General features: G+C 45.8%; 4 protein-coding genes across 4 annotated transcripts; 2 read left to right on the forward strand and 2 right to left on the reverse strand.

Annotated features, from left to right (window-relative positions):
• Window positions 1–1,537: 1,537 nt before the first annotated feature.
• Window positions 1,538–10,786, reverse strand: jmjd6 (jumonji domain containing 6, arginine demethylase and lysine hydroxylase). Its single transcript, XM_056576491.1, has 6 exons — window positions 10,304–10,786; window positions 9,353–9,741; window positions 8,404–8,690; window positions 6,598–6,733; window positions 5,149–5,290; window positions 1,538–3,460 (listed from the first exon to the last, which is right to left on the reverse strand). The coding sequence occupies exons 1-6, from the start codon at window positions 10,430–10,432 to the stop codon at window positions 3,332–3,334; spliced, it is 1,212 nt and encodes a 403-aa protein (XP_056432466.1). The 5' UTR covers window positions 10,433–10,786; the 3' UTR covers window positions 1,538–3,331.
• Window positions 10,310–12,477, forward strand: mettl23 (methyltransferase 23, arginine). The gene is made up of 5 exons (XM_056576513.1): window positions 10,310–11,104; window positions 11,289–11,393; window positions 11,648–11,885; window positions 11,962–12,046; window positions 12,121–12,477. Exons 1-5 carry the CDS (start codon window positions 11,003–11,005, stop codon window positions 12,275–12,277), a joined length of 687 nt encoding a protein of 228 aa, XP_056432488.1. The 5' UTR covers window positions 10,310–11,002; the 3' UTR covers window positions 12,278–12,477.
• A 1-nt stretch (window position 12,478) lies between these two features.
• On the reverse strand, window positions 12,479–15,150 carry srsf2b (serine and arginine rich splicing factor 2b). Its single transcript, XM_056576502.1, has 3 exons — window positions 14,500–15,150; window positions 13,911–14,235; window positions 12,479–13,113 (listed from the first exon to the last, which is right to left on the reverse strand). Exons 1-2 carry the CDS (start codon window positions 14,919–14,921, stop codon window positions 13,929–13,931), a joined length of 729 nt encoding a protein of 242 aa, XP_056432477.1. The 5' UTR covers window positions 14,922–15,150; the 3' UTR covers window positions 12,479–13,113; window positions 13,911–13,928.
• A 15-nt stretch (window positions 15,151–15,165) lies between these two features.
• On the forward strand, window positions 15,166–22,741 carry mfsd11 (major facilitator superfamily domain containing 11). Its single transcript, XM_056576465.1, has 14 exons — window positions 15,166–15,739; window positions 15,879–16,039; window positions 16,157–16,206; window positions 16,655–16,762; window positions 17,208–17,287; window positions 17,451–17,547; window positions 17,661–17,719; window positions 18,030–18,192; window positions 18,301–18,344; window positions 18,460–18,525; window positions 18,711–18,836; window positions 19,653–19,824; window positions 20,507–20,642; window positions 21,443–22,741. The coding sequence occupies exons 2-14, from the start codon at window positions 15,944–15,946 to the stop codon at window positions 21,602–21,604; spliced, it is 1,359 nt and encodes a 452-aa protein (XP_056432440.1). The 5' UTR covers window positions 15,166–15,739; window positions 15,879–15,943; the 3' UTR covers window positions 21,605–22,741.
• Window positions 22,742–23,048: the final 307 nt, after the last annotated feature.

Below are 23,048 nucleotides of genomic sequence, written 5' to 3' on the forward strand. Positions count from 1 at the left end.
ATAGACTGGTTTCAAATAAGGGCCACGAAGATCAGTTAACATTCAGAACTGGGGAAAGACCTCTAGAACGGGGTATTGGGAACTGGTTTGACGTTTAAAAGCAGGGCTACAATTCAGAACCAGGGCCAACTCTCTAAACCAGAATCAGAATCAGAATCAGAATCACTTTTATTACATCTTATTGTACAGTACACAAGAGTAAAAATCTTAAGCTTGGTTCCTCAACCTTCACAAGCAGCAACAGTAAAAGATAAAAAAATAAGAATAAGAAACCATATGAAAAGGAACAAAGTAAAAATAAATAAATAAGTAAGTAGCAGCATCAATAATACTAAAAAGTAATGAGGTGTAATAAAGTATGAAGTGTAGTGTGATCAAGTGTCAACAACAGTCTGTTGTTGTGGTGTGCGTGTGGATGGTTGGGGGGTAGTGTGTTTTTCCATGAGTCTGACTGCTTGGGGGAAAAAACTGCTTGTCATCCTCTGGGTTTTGGCCCTTAGGCTTTGGTACCGCCTCCCTGACGGCAGTAGCTCAAACAGTTTCTGGTTGGGGTGGCTGGGGTCTCCAATGATTCGGAGGGCCTTCCTGACACACCGGGCCTTGTAGGTTTCCTGGATGGAGGGAAGCTCACATCCGCTGATCCTCTCAGCTGTCCGCACTACCCTTTGCAGCATTTTGCGGCTTTGGGCAGTGCAGTTCCCGTACCAGGCAGTGATGCATCCAGTCAATATGCTCTCCGTTGTGCCTCTGAAGAAGGCCCCCAGGATCTTGGGCCCCACGCCAAACTTTTTCAGACGCCTAAGGTGAAATAGGCGCCGCTGTGCTTTTTTCACCACCTGGTTGGTGTGCTCCTCCCAGGTGAGGTCTCTGGTGATGTGGACTCCCAGGAACTTAATGCTGTGTACCCTCTCCACAGCAGACCCATTGATGGAGATGGGGTGTTGAATCTGTCTCTTCCTTCTGAAGTCCACTACAAGCTCCTTGGTTTTATCGGTGTTGAGAATGAGGTTGTTGTCCTGGCTGTACTGAGCCAGACAGTCGACCTCGCTCCTATACGCCGTCTCATCACCATCAGTGATCAGGCCCATGACTGTCGTGTCATCGGCGAACTTGATCACTGCATTGGAGCCGTGTGTAGCCACGCAGTCGTGGGTGTATAGGGAGTAGAGGAGGGGGCTTAGGACACAGCCCTGGGGGGCTCCTGTGCTGATGGTCAGAGGGGCGGAGATCTTAGGACCCATCTTCACCACCTGTTTTCGATCCGTCAGGAAGTCAAGGATCCAGTTGCATAGGCTGGGATCAATGCAACAGCATCCTCACATAGGTGTTCCTCTTGTCGAGGTGGGCGAGGGCTAAGTGGAGTGCTGTGTCAATGGCGTCATCTGTCGATCTGTTCTTCCGATAGGCAAATTGGTGGGGGTCCAGGGCTGGTGGCAGCATTCTGCAGATCAGCACCTTGATGAGCTTTTCAAAGCATTTGCTCACTATGGGGGTGAGAGCAACAGGGCGCCAGTCGTTTGGGCATGCTACCTTGCTCTTCTTTTGTACAGGAATGATTACTGATGACTTGAAGCAGGCTGGCACTATGCCCGTTGAGAGGGAGAGGTTGAAAATGTTTGTGAATACACCAGCCAGCTGGTCCGCACATAACCAGGGCTAACCTCTATGAACTGTGTTAACCTTTAAGACCAGGGCCAACTAGAATTAGCTCTGTTGACTTGGTCATAAATACTCAAATGCTTATGCTATGCTCTTAGTACTGACAAGTACAGTATCTATGATTTTAGATGAAGGGAACAGCCACGGAGAGAGACCTTATTTTTGGTCAAAGAAACAAAGACGCAAACAGGACTTCATATAGGCACTTTAGTCTGATTAAAGACACAAATACAGCTTTTCACATGTGTTAATTTCCAACGTTTAAGAATGAGATCACATGGGCAAGGGAGACAAGCAGAAAGAGACTCCATCTTTAGAAAATCAGGTGTTTGGAATCACAGTGAAGAACAGAAGATAAGATGGAAGGAACACTGACATCAATACACCTTTCTTCCTTATTCGTTACAGAACCATAGAACAATGAGTCGTTTACCAGAAACATATGGATTTGTGGGGTCACGCGTCCCGTAACAAATGTCGGACTCCTCGAACCGATTAAATCAATGAAACCCAAGGCCCGACAATTTAAACGTCACATGCCGATGCAATTCTCGTGAGTTTGGCGCCCCCTTGTGTCTGCGCAGAGCCCCAAACCACTCCAACATTAAACATTTTGTGATTTAGGATTTAAGATCAAGAGACTAGCCGTTCAGAATTACCTCGTCGTAGCAGCATATGGCACACCATTCCCCAGGAGAATGCTACTTAAAAGAACATCATAATCAAGAGCAAAATCGCATCCAACAACCACCAAAATACTAACCACCAAATCAATTGTTTTATTACAGAGGATTTGGTATTCTAGTGGATCACTTATTTCGACACCTGAGAACCGTTAACCCTTGAAACCACAGCCCTCTTCCCTCCCAAAATAAATTTCAAGTACTGGTGAGATTAAAAGGGAAATGCGAATGATCGTATGTTTGTTTCCCAGGGTTTTTGAACAAAGCTGATCCGTTTAATTTCCTTAAGGCTGACCGACCAGGTTGACGGCAAACAAAGCAGGTTTTTTTTATCCACAACCCAATTAGTTCAGCGGACAAGCCAAGCATAGACGGCTAAAATAATAGAAGATATTAAAGTGGCATTTAACGCAAACGTCCTTTAGGGCAGCAGTGTGGCCCAGTGGCGGAAACTAAAGCAACAGGGGCCGTCCTAACTGGACAACCCTAACCAATACAACCCCTCTAGCGGATGCATGGCCTCAGCTCAAGGAGCATACTGTGTTTCGGTAGTGTGGTCTACTGCCCCACTGTCCTTATAACCGAGCCTCTTCCCTCCTCATCAACCTCACTCAAATACCAGAACGGGTGTTTAAATCTGAGCTCTAGTACACTGCCCCCCCCCCCCCCCCCCCCCACCACGGTATGACATCTCTAAGCTTCACTATCATCTCACTGCTTTGAAGACATTTTGGAAGGTCTTATTTCCCCGCATCCTGTACTTAGAAAGATAGCCATGATGCCCAAAGGACCCAGAGGACCCCAGAGGACCCAGTATGCCCCCAAAGGACCGCCTCCCGCCTCATCTCCAAGACACTTCCCTCCCTCCCCCCAGACAAAGCCCGGCGGTCATTAGTGCTAGGTGACTGCATCGTGCATGCACAGGTCGAGGTGAGTGGCATGGCTGGGGAAGGTGGGGGGCCTTATGTAGAAGTGGACGTGGCTTGGGGTCACCGAGACGAGCTTCGCTCCTTGCTGATGCAGTCGTCCTTATTGCTGCTGTCGCCGTTGGATACGCCGCACGTCCGCCGCTTCTTCCTGCGGTGGGACATCCCGGCGTCGGCCTCCGAGCCCGAGCCCTGTGTAAAGGACACGCACACGCCCGTTACCGACCCTGTACTCCAGCCCGGACCTTTAGGTACAGATCCAGTGTCTCTACTGATCCGTGTACCTCAGTCCTGACCTTTAAGTACTGCTCTGGTGTCTTTACGGTACACAGAACGAAACTGGGGCTGAACATCATAGTTTACCTTCAGGAGAGAGATGGCACACTTCTATATACTACACTATACGGTAGTATTCCATTATATAATACTATGTACTCTAAACCCAAAAATATATATTATAATATGCTCTCCTCACATAAGGTGCATAACATTATGGATTGACCATTATTTATAAAAAATGTGGATTGATTAAAAACACAACTTTAGCACAACTCTTCAATGACTTCCCTCTGAGGGCTGTAAGTGACAGCTAATGAAAAGATGGAACTGAGCTGAGGCTACCATTCCCACCGTGAACAAATAGAGAAGTGCACTTTGTATTTGTACAACATTGACAGGAGGGTACTCCTGTTTCCAGCAAGTGAACAAGATAAGTAGGACTTTAGAACAGCTGTGAAGCAGCTTAATTACTACCATGATCAAAATAAAGATGTGAGCTGGAAGTTTCTTAGTAAGTTCATGGAATTCCTCGAACACATTGCAGGGACATAACATTTCCTGAACATCTTTGGCTGCGGGCGTACGATTTTGCAAGGGTTAGTATACTGTGGTCGAGAGACTATTTTGGCTCGGTGTGAGGGAGATATATGATCCCGATTCTGGGGGTCCGTGCTCAAAACTCTGTTGAAAGGTGGGTTCACGGGCAGATGATTTAGAGATGTGTTGCAACGGTCATATGTTCAGATGTTGGGCGGGGAACATGCTAGGGTACACGCCACAAGACACACACTTGGTACATAAACACGCCTGGGTAGATTAAGCCTGTGTACACACTGCCTAGGGACACTGCCCTAGGGAGGGACACTGCCCGTGGACACTCTGCCCTAGGGAGGGACACTCTGCCATAGGGAGGGACACTGCCCGTGGACACTCTGCCATAGGGAGGGACACTGCCCGTGGACACTCTGCCCGTGGACACAGTGCCTTTGTACATACTGTTCTCCTTTATGGAGGGGTCTTCACGTGGGTGGTAATAAACGCCAGGGGCATCGCCCTATGGCCGACTGCTATCTGAGACGAGCTAAAAATGCCTCAGGAGGAAACTCAAGATGGCAGCTGTACATGTGCAGCACCGAAATACAGATTTACTACAGTGCTACTATAGATTTACTTCTATATATATTTACAGCTATAGATATTTACTACTAAAAATGTGCTACAACATAATAACTGCTATGGAATTTAGCACTATAGATATCTTGTACTTTAGATATGCCACTATATATACTTACTTTTATCAAATTATAATTACAATAACAGTTTTACTACTACAGATTTACTGATATATTTATATGATAAATACTGTTTTAGATTTACCATTATAGATATTCACCCCTAGAGATATATAGTACTATAGAGCAACCATCTTCCATCACACAGAAATGTGTTAGAACACGTGCAATATGAAAACATTTGATTACCGTACAGCTCCCTTCAGACCTGAACCGTACAGATTTGGCATCAATGGAACACATTGATTGATTGCGTGTGCGTGCGTACATGTCCGTGTGCGCAAGCGAGCGTGTGCGTGCGGCCCGTACGTCAGAGTCTGAGTCAGAGGAGCTGGAGGAAGAGGAGGAGGAGGAGGAGTCGCTGGAGCTGTCGGAGGCGATGCCCGTGGACTCCTGGAGGTCCACCTTATCCGCCAGGGCCGCGAGGTCCGGACGCTCCTGCTTCAGCACGCTGAGAGAGAGAGAGACACACAGACACACAGACACACACACACACACACACGTCATCAGGCATAGCAGACGGGGGTCTATACTTTCGGTTAATTGTTTCCTCCCCATCAAAGCTTCTAGACTCAACTATATTTGCCATTGTAGTACGAGACCACGAAACGTGATCCGTGCGTTACACCGGTGGGCAGCTGTTGGCGGTGCCAGGGGACCCAGGGCGCTATGGTAACACGTCTCGTGCTGGGGGAGGAACACCACCCAGTGGAGGACATACAGAATCCTCACTGAACGCTCCTGGCTGTGTTTAAAGCCATGGTCTGGTCCTTGCTGGACGTTAACAGAGCCCCTAGACCAGGGGTCGGCAACCCTAGGCACGCGTGCCACCACTGGCGCGTGGCAGCATAATCATTGGCACACTTAAAAAATGTCACCGCACAATGCGGCAGCATAATTATTATTACCGATCTTTTTTGCACTTTGTTCTGTTTTGGGCATTTCCTCCCAGTGCAAATATGATTAGATGAGGATGGGATCCATTGAGAAGAAAATATTTTAAAAAAATTGCAAGTGGCCTGTATGCAGCGCCTTCACATGGTTTTGCAAAGCTGTACAGGTCTTAAAGATATTGATGTAGATGGTTCCAACATTCTCATCTATTCTTGTTTTTTACATTTGTCACAGTGCAAATATGTTTTTGAATGAGTTTCTGAAAATGGTGTTTTAAGATGAGACACATGTAATGTATGTAGTATGTTTGCTACATGTAATGTAGCAAAGTAATGTAATGTATGTTTGCTACATGTAATGTAGCAAATATAACAACAAAAAAACCATCTAAAATGTTGATGCATGATTGTGGACCATATGGAAATATTACAATTCCAGGTCTTCTGGAAATCTTTTTGGTCGCTGTGTCATAATTCATCTTAATATTTAATATATTGTCGCTTAAGGCACTCTCAATAACGAGAAAATGTCAAACTGGCACTGAATGTTGAAAAGTTTGCTGACCCCTGCCCTAGGCGTAGGGTGGTCAATCCTAGAGTACCAGTAGTCTCTGGTATCATGATCTGATGCCAGAGAGATACATGATCTGAAACCAGACAGACTGTTGATCTGATACCAGAGAGATACATGATCTGATCTTAAATACATTGCATTAACTTTCCCTTTATTTAGTACCAATTTTACTTATCTTTTTTATTTTATTGTATGCCGATGTTTCTCTGTGAAGCACTTTGAGTCTGCCTCGTGTATGAAAAGTGCAATATAAATAAAGTTGCCTTGCCTAAAGTGGGAGTTGGTTCTTACCGATACCACTTTCTGGACAGCTTGGGGCGGCCACGCACCGTCTTGTGCCAGACGATGGGGAAGTTGGTGGTGCTGGCGAAGTTCTGGGTGATGGCAATGGTGGTGTCCAGGTTCAGCACCACGTGCCACCAGCCCCCTGCACGCACACACACACACACACACACACGATAGTTAAGTCTTCTGAATGGCCATGTTGGAGATATTAACTAGCAGGGCTACTAATGTTATTAAGTACAAAGAATATCGATATGAACTACATTAGGTAGATTGACGAACACAGAGCTTGCGTGTTGTTCACGGATGTCACAAGCTCTGTGTTCGACAATCTACCTATAGAGTCTTAAAGACAAGATGGCGTCGACGGGAGAACTACTGATGGTATTGTGTGCATAAAAAGTATTTTTTAATAAACAATCTGTACACTTGCTACGTTTTATATTTTAACAACCTTATTATACTACCAAAGAAGTGTCGGGCTACTTCTAACCTTGGAAGTGGTTTAAAATACAGATTTAGTTTTTACCATAACACATGCCCCCATCGTTCCAAGTTTATAGCGTTCTGGTAGAATCTGTCAAAAATAGCCAACTTCAGAATGCGTCTACATGCACTTTTTTGCTACCAAACAAACATTCCAACTCGTTATCATACGAAACATATCCCAGATCCATTTTACACCGGATTTCTCCTTTAACTAGAAAGGTCCACATATTCAGATGATAAATAGAGGTTCATAGACGGTCCCTATGTGGTTATACTACACAGGTACCACAGCAAACACTTTACTTTAGAGAGGGTGCCTTGCCATCATTCTAGGGCTGTACGGTATGGACTAAAAAGTATATCACGGTATGATTTGAAGCAGAGACAGTAACGGTATTATATGACGGTATGTTAATTGTATCTTCTTATTTCGATATAAATGCTTCTGAAGGGGTAAAAATACTGGTTAGGCAGCAAAACTGCATTAAAAAAAATGCTCAATCTTTTCTCAAGTTACTTCCATTTCTGAAAAACACTTAAGATTAATAGTATTGAGTTCTTTCTCCACTTGCTCGCGGACCTTGCCGTATAGTTTTGGCATCTCAATTTGGCTGAAGTGTGTGTGGGCAGGTAACCCGTACCTGGGATCGAGTGTTTTGACCATCTCTTTAAAGCCCTTTCCATCGCCATTTTTCAAAGGGAACCATGTCCTTACACAGGTAAACAGTGACGCCGTTTGTTATCTCGTTCCACCGCTGGCTTTTTTCAACTAGGATCATACAAAACAAACTGTTCTTCCGATCCCTGGCTGTGATTTGTTAACTCGCAGAAGTCTGACCCTGGCAGCGAGCCAGCGGAGCAGAGGGTTTAGTTGCATTACCGCGGCAACTGGGATTAGGAGAATTTAGGTCACAATTAAAGCACCTGGTCATGAGGTCACCATGACTCATACAGGACGGACAAACCAACTACATTGAACAGCAGAAGACAGGTCGAGGTATGGGAAGAGTAGAGACGAAGAGGTAAAGGAGGACTGGAGGGTGAGAAGGAGCAGAGGAAGAGAGTGAGAAGGTGGAGGTCAAGGAGGACTAGTGGGAGAAGGAGCAGAGAAGAAGAGAGGAAGAAGGTGGAGGTCAAGGAGGACTAGAGGGGGAGAAGGAGCAGAGAGGAAGAGAGGTTCAAGAGGGGGAGGAGGGGTGTAGTTAGAGTAAAGAGGAGAAGAAGAAGAATAGAAAGGAAGAGGAGAAGGTAGAGGAATTGTAGCATGGAAGTGGAAGAGGTGGAGACGGAAGAGGTGGAAAAGGCGCCATCCCCCCCACTCACCTGGGACAAAGACGGTCTCCCCGGCCTTCTGCAGGACCTCCAGGGGTCTGAACTCAGCGGGCCAGCTGGGCTGCTGGGTGCGGGGGTACACCACAGAGAACCAGGTGACCGCCTCGTCCTGCTGGTTTCCCCCGTCTTCCCGCCGTACCTTGATCAGCTCACGGGGCGTATGCGTGGGGAAGAGACACCAGCGCTTGTGACCCTGCACGAGGGCGTTCCAGGCACTCGTGCCCAGCGGGTCTATGTGGATCCCCGTCCCGGAGCGAGCCGGGCCCATCACAAACCACCTGGAGGACACAGAGAGGGAGAGCGAGAGAAGAGGGAAGAAAGCTGATCAGCACCAAACAATGCTCATGATACAAACGAGAGCTACGTTGTGTCACGACAACTACAGTTTAAGCTAGGACTGACTTTTTTTTTTTCTTTTTGTTTGAGGATTTTATTAATCGATTGTTGTGGGATGTTAAGCCAATTTCAACAAATATGACAAAAAATGTACCATTTATTTAAAAAGCATTTTTGGTAATTTTGGTTGAAGTTGTCTTAACATCCCAACTGCAATCGATAAATAAAATCCTCAAACAAAAAGGAAAAATTAATTGTATGTTCGGCTGTTGCTGGACTGTATAGGCCTTTCCAATCATTTTCATTCAGTATATTAACCCCGCGAACTGAGCGCACTCTTCCTGTGCCAAACCTATAGAGTCTATAGGCAGAAGCTACCAAGCTAGTCATGAGTTTTGGGGGATTGGCTAGGGAGGGAGTCAACAGAGGACATATATGTGTACTTGTCTTCATGTTTAAGTTTTAGTCTCTAATTTTGAAAACAAAGACGAAAACTTTCGACTGCGTTGCAACTAACAAAAAGTTGTGTTGATCAGGGGCATGAAATAAAACGGCACAAGGCGCAGAGCAGAAGGAACAACCACAGGAAGTGGGCAGTGCGGACCTGTATGGCGGTCTGCGTTTCTCTCCGGCGAACTGGAAGAGGTCGTCTCTGAAGAACAGAGGAACCAGGTAGTCCTCGAGGAGCTTGCCCCTCTTGGCGTGCTCCCCGTAGCTGCTGTCGAAGATGTACAACGGGCTGTCGTCCCGCGTTGTCTCCAGGTACTCTGTGTAGTACTTCATCTTCATCTTCACCGAGTAGCCGTCATTGTCCTCGCCACACTTGAACTTCTGGTTGCGGTATTTGCGTTTGAGGCGCTCCACGGTCCACTTGTGGCGCGCTGGCCAGCTCTCCTGGCTGTTTTGCAGCACCACCGGCTTGTACGGCCGCTCGAAGCGCTGGATGAACTCCTCCGGGGTCAGCCGCAGGGTGTCCACACGCTCCACGTTGTCCTGGCAACACAAAGACAGCTTATCAGTCGGTACCGAGGCAATAGAGGGCGTGTGTGTGTTTTTGTGCTAGAAAGACATTCTTCTCCAATTGTGTGTACGAAGGGCGAACATATTTTCAAGGCAAAACCACCATGCAATTTAAGTAATGTTAAAAAGAAACCAGCTGAACAGAGTAACACATTGTTAAAGGTATAATGCAGCCGCAAATATCAGTCTCTGATAAACACAGGTTTCAGATTAACAGGTTGACTGTTGATCACAGTCACAGTAGACAATAGCATGCATGTCGCTCGGGACGAAGATGCAACAATATTATAATTAATATATACGGGTTGAAGTAGTCAAGAAATAAACAGGTTCCAGAATTTCAGTCCTTTGAAAATGAGCTCCAACTCAAATCTTATGCAACAGCAAAAGGCTCAATGTAGTGCTGAACTGCTGCCTACGTGCAACAAGACGTACACACAACTCTGGGTTGGGAACGTGAAACGTGCAGGATAGCAGGAGGCCAATGGAGGCTAAATTAGCCTCCGTTAGCCCAGCGGGAGCTACTGACAGGTACCTTGACTGTATGGTGTGACAGGTCGAAGGAGTCGCTGTAGCCATGCTTCGTCCAGTCTGACGAGTCCTTGAGCTCCGGCCTGGCATTGCGCTTCGCCTCTTTAATCCTCTTCTTGCTCTTGTGGTTCATTCCTCCAGTGGGACTGGGGTTGCAATATCAAGAGATCTAGCAAGAGGCTAGCTATCTAGCTACACTGGGGATATTATATGAAGTGATCTAGCAGCAGGTTAGCTAGCTAGCTAAACTGGGGCTGACGGAGAAGCACATTCGCTAGCGAATGTGTGTGAGGCCGGCTACGAACTGGGAAAGTTAAGCTAGTTTGGAAAATTCTTAGATAAAATCGGACGTTCTTTATTTAAAAAATACCTGGTGGGTTATCAATATTCTTTCATATGTACCGCTTCGCTCCTGTTTAATGTGGGAGGTGTTTGATGAACAACTAGCATGATGCTAGTCTGCTTTCTAATTATACAATAAAATGAGCCCGCCCCTCGCTGATCTCAGTGGACGCTGATTGGTTACAGCCGTTGCGCGTGGAGACGGTGATTCGTTGAACTGTAGTATACGCCTTCCCGCCACGGCTCCTCATTGGTCAATCACTTCTTGTTCTTTTGTTCAATGAAATCGGACTCGGAACAAGCGTGGTCGAATTTTGGGATGTATAGCATTGAGTACCTATTGAAGTTCTACTAAACCCAAATGGACGAAAGTATAACCTCAGATCTCGACATAGTTCTGAAATCATTCACTTTTGAAGAAATTGAGGGTACACAGGAATCACTGACTGTCACCATACCCGAGGTTTGATCCATTCCCTCATTATTCAGAAAAATAAACTCGGCTCACTTATAGCGATGTCACTTATAATATTCAAGTCATATTGCATTTTATTCTCCATTCTACATGTACTTAACCATTTACAGTATAGGAAGAATGTCAGTACATATGATCATTCTATACATGTTCTTTAACATATTGTTTCCAGGTTCTTGACCCCCAATATGGCATGTACGTGTGGCCGTCGGCGGTCATCCTCGCCCAGTATGCATGGACGCACCGTGGTCAGCTTGCGGACAAGACCCTCCTGGAGGTGGGACAGTTTCTGGGCTATTTATTTCCTTATTTGTAATGGTTCACTTGCGACTAATGAATGACTCACAAAGAACTTCACGGTATAAAATCTAAGACAAACATTACCTTAAAAAATACAGCTGGCCGTACAGGCCACGATATCTCCCTGGATTTAAAAGTTCCATCTTATTATATAAAAAACGTGGTTCAAATGCTACTCAATATCGAACAATCAAGACACGTAAATTGTGGCTTCAATTTGTTCATTCCCAGCTTGGGGCCGGTGTGTCTCTCCCGGGGGTGGTGGCAGCCAAATGTGGCGCCAGGGTGATCCTGTCCGACAGTGCCCGGTTGCCCCTCTGCCTGGAAAACTGCAGGAGAAGCTGTGCTGCCAACGGGCTGGACGGGGTACCCGTTATGGGGCTGACTTGGGGGGAAATTTCCCCAGCGCTAGTGTTCCTTCCTGCGCTAGACGTCATTCTAGGATCCGACGTTTTCTATGAACCAGAAGGTCAGTTAAGTGTGTCCCTATGCTCTGGATATCAGACCATTCGTAAAACGGTGATAAAATGATCTGTGAACTGCAGATTTCGAGGACGTCATTGTGAGCGTCGCTTTTCTTCTGAAGAAAAGCCCCAAGGCAGAGTTTTGGACCACGTATCAAGAGAGGAGGTTCGTACACGCTCACCAGAAACATGTTCATTTTAAACGCATCCGTTCAAACAATAGTTTTACATTTCTTTCAGCGCTGACTGGTCCATAGAAGCGCTGCTGCACAAGTGGAAGCTTCAATGTGTTAGTGTCCCGCTACCTAGCTTTAATGCTAATCGGACTCAACTAGCTGGCTCTACACTTCCTGGCCGACATACGGTTCAAATGCTAATTATTAAACTGGACGCCTAGCATCTATCCTGGTCAAGTATTGCTATGATTGAGTCTTACCTTGAAGACTTGCTTGAGAAAGATACACAGGGATTTATTGGATTGGTTCATTATTGTTGTATTACATTGAGCTTTATTGTTAGCCTCCTGCATTTCACAATGTAATGCACTTGCACGATTGTCAATAAAGCAACTTGGGAGAAAAAAAAATACGCGAGTCCATTTTAGACAAATCACCAAATCTTTATTTTCATTCACAGCGGAATAGGTACACCACATTCAGAGAGAGATGCATCATGGGCATGTAGCTTTAGCTTGATTAAAAGAAATGAAAGCAAACTTCAATCCAGGTTACCTTTCAGGATAGACTGGACAAGCAGCAGTCACCCCTTGGTAGTCACAGGAGAATACTGGACACAACGCCACTTAACAGCTAACCCGCAATACTCAACCGCTACACAACTGCAGCCTAGTGCACAAAAAATACAGGGAAGAAGATTAGAAACCAAAGAAAAAAAAGTCAACTACTGCCAGATCCTGTAAAAATACAATATACCTTAAAATCTGTGGTGGACTTTTGTGGTGGATTTAAACTGACTTAAAAAAACATGTCAAAGAAAATAGAAAAAAAAAAAAGAGAAATGAGACAGGCCGGTGTGACCTGCTAAACAGCCGTCTAGTGATTAGGTCGTTTTAGAGGACCCACGCATCTCTGCCCGTTAGTCAATGCATTTGGAAAAATATAAAAAGATGCCATTTTGTTTTAAAGGGGAGGACGACACTAAAGTAACCTTTACACTAGTAAATCTTTGCTTGGGTGGAATCCTGTCGTGGCCTTGAAGGTAGGTTGTCCTCGCCTGGAGAGAAACAGTCAAAATGAAGCATTGGTTAGGAGAAATTTATGTTTATGCTGAATCCACTCTGAACACACCACAACTTTGGGCTTGTTGAAGAGCAACCAAACACACTTAGACGACCTGTAGTCTCTACGCCATCGCCGACCCATGCTTTACTGCCGGGGCAGCAACGCATGGCTCAGACGAGGCGCTTACCATCCTACTATAGCAAACACTTGCATAACAAGCCGAGGTTAAGAGATACACAGGAACATTCACAGAGGAGTAGAGGGGAACCAACCTTGGCTGTCCCTGCAGCCCGGCAGTCTCCTGAGCGGACAGCCACCCGAACAGACATACCTCAACACAACCACCCCAACTCTCCAACCTGCTCCACAGCACAGCGGCGCTCACACTGCAACCCCCAGTTAACTGCACATTCTGCCCCAGCTCAACGCGCAACGCCACCTTTGCAATACAGGTCTCAGTAGCTTTGGTGGAGAAGAATGCCACAATCTGTTTACCATCAGCCGTTGAACAAGTGACCATGTTTCAAATCAAACTATAGGGAAAATACGGTTTGCCATGTGCCTTAGTAGTCAAGTGGTGGATTTTATTAATCAGGGGCTGCTAAAAAGGTCACCACAGTACATTTATGATTCCTAAACATGGATCATAGAATCCAAAACAGAAAGTTTAGAATTGGGAGCGTTGTGTGTTGCAATACCGGATGTATTTTGAAACAGGAAGTGAAGCAACATTAAAAATATAAATATTTCTCACTATAAATACATTTGAACAATGATGTGGATTCTTACCTGAAATATCATGTCGCTTTAAGGGGTCTGTCCTCCGTTCTCCCCTGCTGGTGGAACTGCGGGAGACTTGGGGGGGCTTTTAGATCTGGACCGAGACCCTTTGTTGGAGGCAGGGGTACGTGATCGGGACTTGCTCTTGGACTTGGACCTGGAGCGGGAACGTGACGGGGACTTTGTGGCCTTGGTCTTCCTTTTGGGCGAGGTGGACTTGGAACGCGAGTAGGAGCGGGACCTGGACCGGCTGTATCGGGACCTGCTGTGGGAACGGGACCGACTCCTGCTGCGGGATCGGCTACGTCTCCTCCGTCTGGGGCTGGGGGAAGCGCTAAATAAATGCAACGGGTTGTGTGGTTAGAAATTATGCAGAATCATACACATTACTCATGATTCCCGAGGCCCCAGATACATTGCTACTTTTATAGTCAACTTTTATGAAAAACACGATAATCAAGTTCCACAGGTTTTGCTTTTTATTCACTACTTTTATTTTAAATAAAACGAATGTTAGATAATTATTTCAGTTTCTAATGGATGCACTATATTTTTCTAAAATGGCGACGGCAATGTGTTAAAAACTACATAATCTTACCTTCTGCTACGGCGACCATAACCTCCGCTGCTACCACCGCTTCTCCGGGGTGCCCCGCCACGCCGTCCACCACCACCATCTCGTCCACCACCACCACCGTCGCGTCCACCACTACCGCCGCCATGGTGAGAATCCGGAGGGCGGCCGTAACGCGCCATTTGCACTCGCAGCTCCCGCCCGTCGAGCAGAGCGCCATCCATGGCGTCCATTGCGTCTTCGGCATCCCGTTTGTCGTGGAATCGCACAAAGGCGAAGCCACGGCTTTCCTTAGTGTACCGATCCCGAGGGATGTACACATCCCCGACACGGCCGTACTTTTCAAACACACGTCGGAGTGTTTCTGGGGATGTTCTGTACGTTAGGTTGTCCACCTTGAGCGACGTCATGCCCTCGACGTCGGGCGGAGGCCTACCGTAGCTCATCGTGTCGTCCAGCGAAACACGAGGGTAGAAACTCGACACACAGTCAGCTAAAAATAACTAATCTTCACCTGCGGACGGTTAACTAACCTTGATTTACAAAAAACGATCGAATTCGGTAGTCTCGGATGGATATTACTACGGTTTTCTTGCTAAAAAATGCTCATACTCACAAAGCCCGTCGTTCCTCGCCGAGCTACTGCTAGTGTGGTTCTCTGACGTCAGCACGGCTCTTTTATGTTCCGGTGAAAAAAACGCCGTTTGTTTTCCCCGAATCAAATTCACCGATTTGTATTTATAAATTCTATATTGAATAATTTTGTTCTGGGGGGGCTTCTCACTAGCGTAAAAAAGTTTTCAATCTTGTAAAATGTATTTATTACACTTTTTAAATAAAATAATCCGGAAGTAAATATACCGACACCGGATGTTTCCATGCTCTTGTTTTTTTCATCTAGTTGTTTGACTTTTAGTAACAACGGATCGGTGTAAGTCGATGAGAGTATATAGAGAGCCCATTCTGCTGTGATATGTAGATCTATTTATCAGAAGTACAACGCTGTTTGCAATAGCGGTTTATTTTGCAGATTTGGTTCCGTGTTGAATCAGCTGACTAAACTCACATGACACCGTGTACAGTCATAATGCTGGGACCACAACATATACTGGGATAATCTTATTTAAGCATTTGGAAAAACCTCGTCCTGTACTTTAGTAAGTAGCATATAGCACATGACTTTGCTATAAGGGCAATGTCGCTAAACGGGCAGTAACTTTACACACACCAGATCAGTTTACTTGAACATCCTGATTTTACGCCGGTGAGTACTCCACGTCTGAACTATTAACTCTCTGATCTTTATTTAAGAGCGATATCTTATGTTTAAACGTCAAACCTCTGTAAACTGTGGGTACACCCTCACGCTTTAATTGTCTTTTTGTATGCTATTTTCTTCGCAGACGAGGTGTGAAGCTCGTACATCTCTCCTGTATTCAATCAATCGAAGAATTTTGAACTGTGCATCATGACTCCGGAGGGGAAAGCGCTGTCAAACATAGTGATCCTGGGCTTCGGTTTCATGCTCATGTTCACTGCCTTCCAAACATGTGGAAACATAGAGGTAGCCCACATAACTGAACAATTACACTGTTGTAACCGTGACCTAAGACTTTGAGAATGAGTGGATTTTACATGTTGGGGTGATATTGTGTCAGGTGATTTTCCATTTCCATTTCAGCAAACTGTTATCAAGAGTTTGAACAACTTCACCGCGAGTGGATATACAAGGTAATACATTCGATAATATACATTATATATTTTATGCATCTTTCCGTTGAATCACATTTACCCAAAAACCGAACAATGACTATTCATTCTATGAACCAGAATTGTGATTAAAGTATTCCTCTGTTGCACTTGGAATACAGTGGGTCTGCAGAGCAGATATCTGCCTTACTGTTACCAGAGTTTGAACCAAGAATGGTGTAGCACTTTTTCTTCCGCTACATTAGTAGCACAACCACCCAGACTTCCTCAATACTTTTAAGTATAGGCCAATACAAGTTGTGATGGCAGAAGCTTCATTAGTATTCATCATTTGGGGCTTGGGAAAAGGGGGGTGACTAATTGGGATTGAGGGCTATACAAATACAATTTAATTTAATTCTCAAAATGTCCTTTTTTTTTACTGACTTTTTTTTTTTGACCCTATCGACTTTTACTGTGTTTTCCCCAGCATGTCCATCATCTACGGTGTCTTCTCGGCCTCCAACCTGGTGGCTCCCTCGGTGGTGGCCGTGGTCGGCCCTCAGCTCTCCATGTTCTTCAGCGGGCTGTTGTACAGGTACACAGAGGGTGCTCACCACGCTGCTTTGAAGATTAAAAAAAGATTGCACACACACACACACACACACACACACACACACACACACACACACACACACACACACACACACACACACACACACACACACACACACACACACACACACACACACACACATATATTTGCTACTGTGACATGAAAATTGACATGTCCAACAGGACGGGTGAGCTATAGATTAGAAAGTTCACATGACAGGTTATTTACAAGTTAAACAAGCACAGCTCACAAAAATGACCCACAATCACATAAAAACAACAACCTGAAAACCACCCCTTGCAACGAAACAATCCAACGAGGAAAGTCGTGTTTGATATTTTGGACTGTAAAACAGTAGTATCGGACTCACCACGTTAGTGTATCATCAGTTCAGTGGTTGTTGATGTTCTCTCTATGTGGTCCCCAGTGCGTACATCGCCATGTTCATCCAGCCCCGAGTCTGGAGCTTCTACACGGCCTCGGTGTTGGTCGGCTTCGGAGCCGCAGGTAACCACAGTAGAACCTCCAGAACCAGCCCCGCCGGCTCCCAGAATTCATCCTGGTGGGCTGTCTTGGTTTTAGGCCCTAGTGTTGTTAATCTGGATTTGGTGTGTTGGTTTTGTGGGGCTGTTCATTTAGATTGGCTGTGTTTGGGTTTGTGCGTCCCTAGTGCTGTGGACCGCCCAGGGGAACGTGCTGGCAATAAACTCCACTGACACCACGATCGGGCGCAACAGCGGAATATTCTGGGCTCTGCTGCAGTTCAGGTCAGTGCTTGATTCTTAGCTCCCTGACATACATCTTTTATTAGTCCTCCGTATGGAACAGGAAGTAGTCATCCCGAAACAGGAAGTTTACAGAATTTATTCTCTTTCTCCAGCTTGTTTTTTGGGAACCTGTACATCTACTTGGCCTGGCAAGGACACGATCACATTTCAGGTACCCTTGAATGAAGGACTCTTCATTAATTTGAGTTTTCTCCCCTGTTATGTATGTGGTGGTAGGATGTCTGGCCATCAGCCCCACAGTAGGGAGGCCCAGGTCAATGATTATAATGGATGCCATTTAGGACACTTCTATGCAAAGGTTCTTGCAGTGCTGTGCACACATAAATACCATTATATACATGTTCCATTGTATAGATACACCAATGCTATGGATGTAGTTTGTATGGATATAATGGATATGTACCTGTATGTATATATTGTATGTTGGTCCCTGGCTCATGGTTCACCGTCTGGTCTCTCAGAGAAGGACCGGCAGACGGTCTTCATCTCCCTCACCGTCATCAGTCTGATCGGCTGCTTCCTCTTCTTCCTCATCCGCAAGCCGGACCCATCTGAGCCCACTCCCTCGGAGACCTCCGAAGCCCCCCTTCATACCGAGTCCACCGACAGCGCGTCCGTCTCCGGGTGAGTGACCGCAGCCTATATGATCTTTATGACATAGTGATGATTACAATTCAGCCTGTTAAAGGTGAAAGGTTGCGTTCCCTGACCCTGTTTTGTTTTCCTCCTCAGTCCTCCTAGGAGATCTCTCTGCACTCAGGCTCTGGACGCCTTTGGTAAGTCTCCTCCCTCCTGCTCGTCTCCTCTCACCTACTCCTCGTCTCCTCTGTGCCCCACTCTGACCTCTGACCCCACTCTGCGGTTATTAACGTTTGCGTTGTCTCGTTCCAGTGAAGGCCTGTAAGCTGTCCGTTACCAAGGAGATGATGCTACTATGTCTGCCCATCATGTACACAGGTGAGTAGAGTACATGATAGTTTACCTGGTGAGAGAGACTTTACCTGGTGAACCTGACTTGACCCGGCATTGAAGCAGACTTTCCCTGGCGAAATAAACGTGCCTATTGAAACAGCCTTTGGAGATTGGAAGTTTAGAAGGGGTGGGAAACGGTGATGTAATGGTTTGGGTTCTCCGCCCCTCAGGTCTGGAGCTGACATTCTATAGCGGCGTGTACGGAACCTGCATTGGCGCCATGACGCGCTTCGGACACAACGCTAAAGGCCTGATCGGAATCTCAGGCATTCTCATCGGAGTTGGAGAGATCCTGGGTAGGTAGGACCGGTCCTGGTAGGAAGAAGAGATCCTGGTTAGTAGGAGAGACACTGGTAGGTAGGGGAGATCCTGGTAGGTAGGGGAGATACTGGTAGGTAGGGGAGACACTGGTAGGTAGGGGAGATCCTGGTAGGTAGGGGAGACACTGGTAGGTAGGGGAGACACTGGTAGGTAGGGGAGATCCTTGTAGGTAGTGGAGACACTCATAGGTAGGGGAGAGCCTGGGATGTAGGAGAGAAACTGGTAGGTAGGGGAGAAACTGGTAGGTAGGGGAGACACTGGTAGGTAGTAGAGACACTCATAGCAGGGGAGAGCCTGGGATGTAGGAGAGATCCTGGTATTTAGGAGAGACACTGGTAGGTAGGGGAGATACTGGTAGGTAGGGGAGACACTGGGATTTGGGAGAGATCCTTGAATGTAAGAGAGACACTGGGAGGTAGGAGAGATCCTGGTCGGTAGGAGAGATCCTGGTCGGTAGGAGAGATCCTGGTCGGTAGGAGAGATCCTTTTAGGTAGGAGAGACCACTGGGTTGTTAGGTTTAAGGTTAGGCTGGAGGTGAGAGGGGTAAGGTACGTAAGCATTGAGTGTGGCGGGTCGATATATGATAGATGGAGTAGGATTAGAATGGGAAATCATGACAGATGAATCTCAACAAGTTGGAAATGCAGACTATAAGCCAACTATTGCCGGCGAAGAAACAGAAAATGAGTACCAATATAGTAGACAACAACAACAATATTTAATGTCTGTATTTCTGACTGTACTTCTGCATTGTCTCCCTGTTGACCCTGCGTGGTCACGGTGCGTCCAGGAGGGGGCCTGTTTGGCATTCTGAACAATAACCGCCTGGGCAGGAACCCTGTGGTGCTGCTGGGGCTGCTGATACACTACCTGGCCTTCTACCTCATCTTCCTCAACATAGCCCCAGACGCCCCTCAGGCCCCGGAGGAGGGCACCGACCTGCAGGCCTACATGACCCCCAAGTAGGTGGTCCTCTTAAGTCCGATATCACCCCAGGTAGGTCCCATCAGAGTCCTACAGAGACCACTAGTGTCCTACATCACCTGAGGGAGGTTGTCTTCTAGAGTCGTACATGGACCACTCGTGTCCTACATCACCTGAGGTAGCTAGTTTTCTAGAGTCCTACAAAGACTTCTAGTGTCCTACATCAGACCCAGGTAGCTAGTCTTCTAGAGTCCGATAGAGACCACTAGTGTCCTACATCAGACCCAGGTAGCTAGTCTTCTAGAGTCTGATAGAGACCACTAGTGTCCTATATCCCCCCAGGTACCAGGGCATTAGAGACCTAAACAGACCACATTACACCCAGTTACTAGACCAGTACAGACCTACACAGACCTGTAGGCCTACGTCAACCCAGCTAGAAGACTGACAGCTGTCCCAAACTGTGCTACATAAATAAATAACAGTAAATGAAGTGCACCGATACAAGAAGTACAGATTAGCTCTAGATTTAGAACGAAAACGTAAAGTGATGCGTTTGGGTATGGTGACAGAGTGAAAGTGATGAGAGGGGTGAATATTTAGTGTGTGTGTGTGTGTGTGTGTGTGTGTGTGTGTGTGTGTGTGTGTGTGTGTGTGTGTGTGTGTGTGTGTGTGTGTGTGTGTGTGTGTGTGTGTGTGTGTGTGTGTGTGTGTGGTCAGTGTGGGCGTGGCTCTGTTCTGCAGCTTCCTACTAGGTTTAGGAGACAGCTGCTTCAACACTCAGCTCCTCAGCATCATAGGCTTCCTGTACAAGGAGGACAGCGCCCCCGCCTTCGCAGTCTTCAAGTTCATACAGGTACACTCACTCACTCACTCACTCACTCACTCACTCACTCACTCACTCACTCACTCACTGAGAGATGCTGCTTTCCTAGTATAACTGGTACTACTGGTTAGTAATAGTAAAGCTGTGTCTCCCTCTCTCTTCAGTCCGTCATGGCAGTGATAGCCTTCCACTAAAGCATCACTCTATCTAGTCATGGTTAGTAATATTAGTAGTAGTAGTAGTAGTAAATAAGTAATGGATAGTAATGATAATATGAAAGAGTAATGCATAGTAATAATGGTAAGTAATTGTCCGTAGTGTTAATAAAGTTAGTAATAGTTAGTAATCGTAATAATTGTTTGTAATGGTCAGACACTGTTAGGAATGGTTAGTAAAAATAAAGTTTAGTTAGTAATGTTAAGTAGTGGATAGTAATGGTAAGTCATGGTTAGTAATAATAGTTGGTAATGGTTAGTAATAGTGGTGAGTGATGGTAAGTCATGGATAGTAATAGTAATAATAGTTGCTAATGGTTAGTAATACTAATAATAGTGAGTGATGGTAAGTCGTGGTTAGTAATAGTAATAATAGTTGGTAATGTTAGTAATTGTAATAATAGTGAGAGATGGTAAGTCATGGTTAGTAATAGTAATAATAGTTGGTAATGGTTAGTAATAGCAATAATAGTGAGTGTTGGTAAGTCGTGGTTAGTAATGGTTGGTAATGGTTAGTAATACTAATAATAGTGACTGATGGTTAGTCGTGGTTAGTAATAGTAATAATAGTAGTGGTTCAAAATAGTAATCCCAGTCGTGTGTGTCCCCCCCCAGTCCATCATGGCAGCCATCGCATTCTCCTACAGCAACGTGCTGCAGCTCCCCTGGCAGCTGCTGCTCCTGGTTGTCACCGGCTTCATGGGGACGCTCTCCTTCTTCCTGGCCGAGTGGTTGGTGGTGGCCAAGCGCCGTGACTCGGACTACGACAGCATCTGACTCATGCCAGGAGGAGGAGGAGCAGGAGGAGCAGGAGGAGGAGGAGCAGGAAGTAGGGGACGCCACCACTGTGGCGGGAACGTCCGCTACTCTGTGCTCCTTGCCACGTCGTCCGGGGAAGACACCGACTCCCTCTCTGACCCTCCCTCCCCCTCTCCCACTCCTCCCCTCCACGTCTCACCTTCCCAGCATGCCTTTGGTGGAACTGGAGCTTTAACGAACTGACATGTTAGGACCGGAAGGTGTTTCTTGTTGACGGAACTGGTTCAGTCTACGGAAAAACCTTCATTACCCTCCTCTTCACTACTTCTTTCTTTATGGTCACGCATAATAAGACGGTCAGCCATGGTTTCTGCTGAACAACATTATGCACTATAAACACACAGCTAGTGAACGCTTTTAGCCCAGAGTGCTTTTGCACTCTCATCAGTCACTTAGGTTGGGTATTCTGGTGTCGGCGGCGGCAGCCATCTTGAATGCTGACATCGCACATCTTCACATGACCCATGACATGAGGTGTCGGGGAGCGTGTTTTCTTACTGCGGAAGAAATGGGGAGAAAACTGCTGGGTTGGTAAAGGGAAACTAAAAAAGTTGCTATAAAAGGAGACATTTCGTGGTTTACTGATAAAGTCCTGCTCTGAGCTGTGGGATTTGCTGATTCATCAAGACATTCAAAATGTCTGCCTATTTCTTCGGAAGAAGCCTTAACTTCACTGCAGGAAGGCTACGGGTTTAGATATGAGACGGCACAACGTTGTGTTAGGTAACGGGTCATTTCAACCTCATCCAAGATATTCCCTTCAATTTATTATGTCACTTTATTTTCATTGTATTCATGTTTATTCACATTTTATTGGCCAATAAACAGCCATACATACGATAGGTGGGAATTTTTCCCTAAACACAAATTTAAACGCAATATTTCTTTACCAGAATGCATTGTGCCATGAGGAGTTGCTGTTTTTTTTTTCACTTGTCTGTTTGCTGTTCATTTGGACAACAGATATTATGGAATGGCATTAGGCCTTAGTGTTTGTTTGTAAGTGACTTGGATGTCAAGGGAAATTAACCTTCATGTATCTGAATGATATTTTTTACTTGAATCTAGTAATTAAAGAAACTATGATTTTCTGACTTGCTGTTTTTTTATAATCAATAAAATGTTATTTGGATTATTTTTATGGATGTTATTTCTTAAATGTCATCTTATTTCTTTAAACCTTGACATGAAGTAGGCATATGTAAAAGTAAGAATCTAAAATTAGTTCATGATTAAAAACTCACGGCTTATTATAACATTGTTCTAGAAAAGAAAATCGATCTGTTTCTTCCCTGATACCAACTGATGAAGAGGGGAATGAAATGGTAGCATTTGGTGTAGAACCCTTGCTTCTCGTTGCTATAACGACCGCGGACGCTGCACGTGGGATGCAGCGTCACCA

Source organism: Gadus chalcogrammus, chromosome 2, assembly GCF_026213295.1.
Source record: "Gadus chalcogrammus isolate NIFS_2021 chromosome 2, NIFS_Gcha_1.0, whole genome shotgun sequence".
Lineage (NCBI taxonomy): Eukaryota > Metazoa > Chordata > Actinopteri > Gadiformes > Gadidae > Gadus > Gadus chalcogrammus.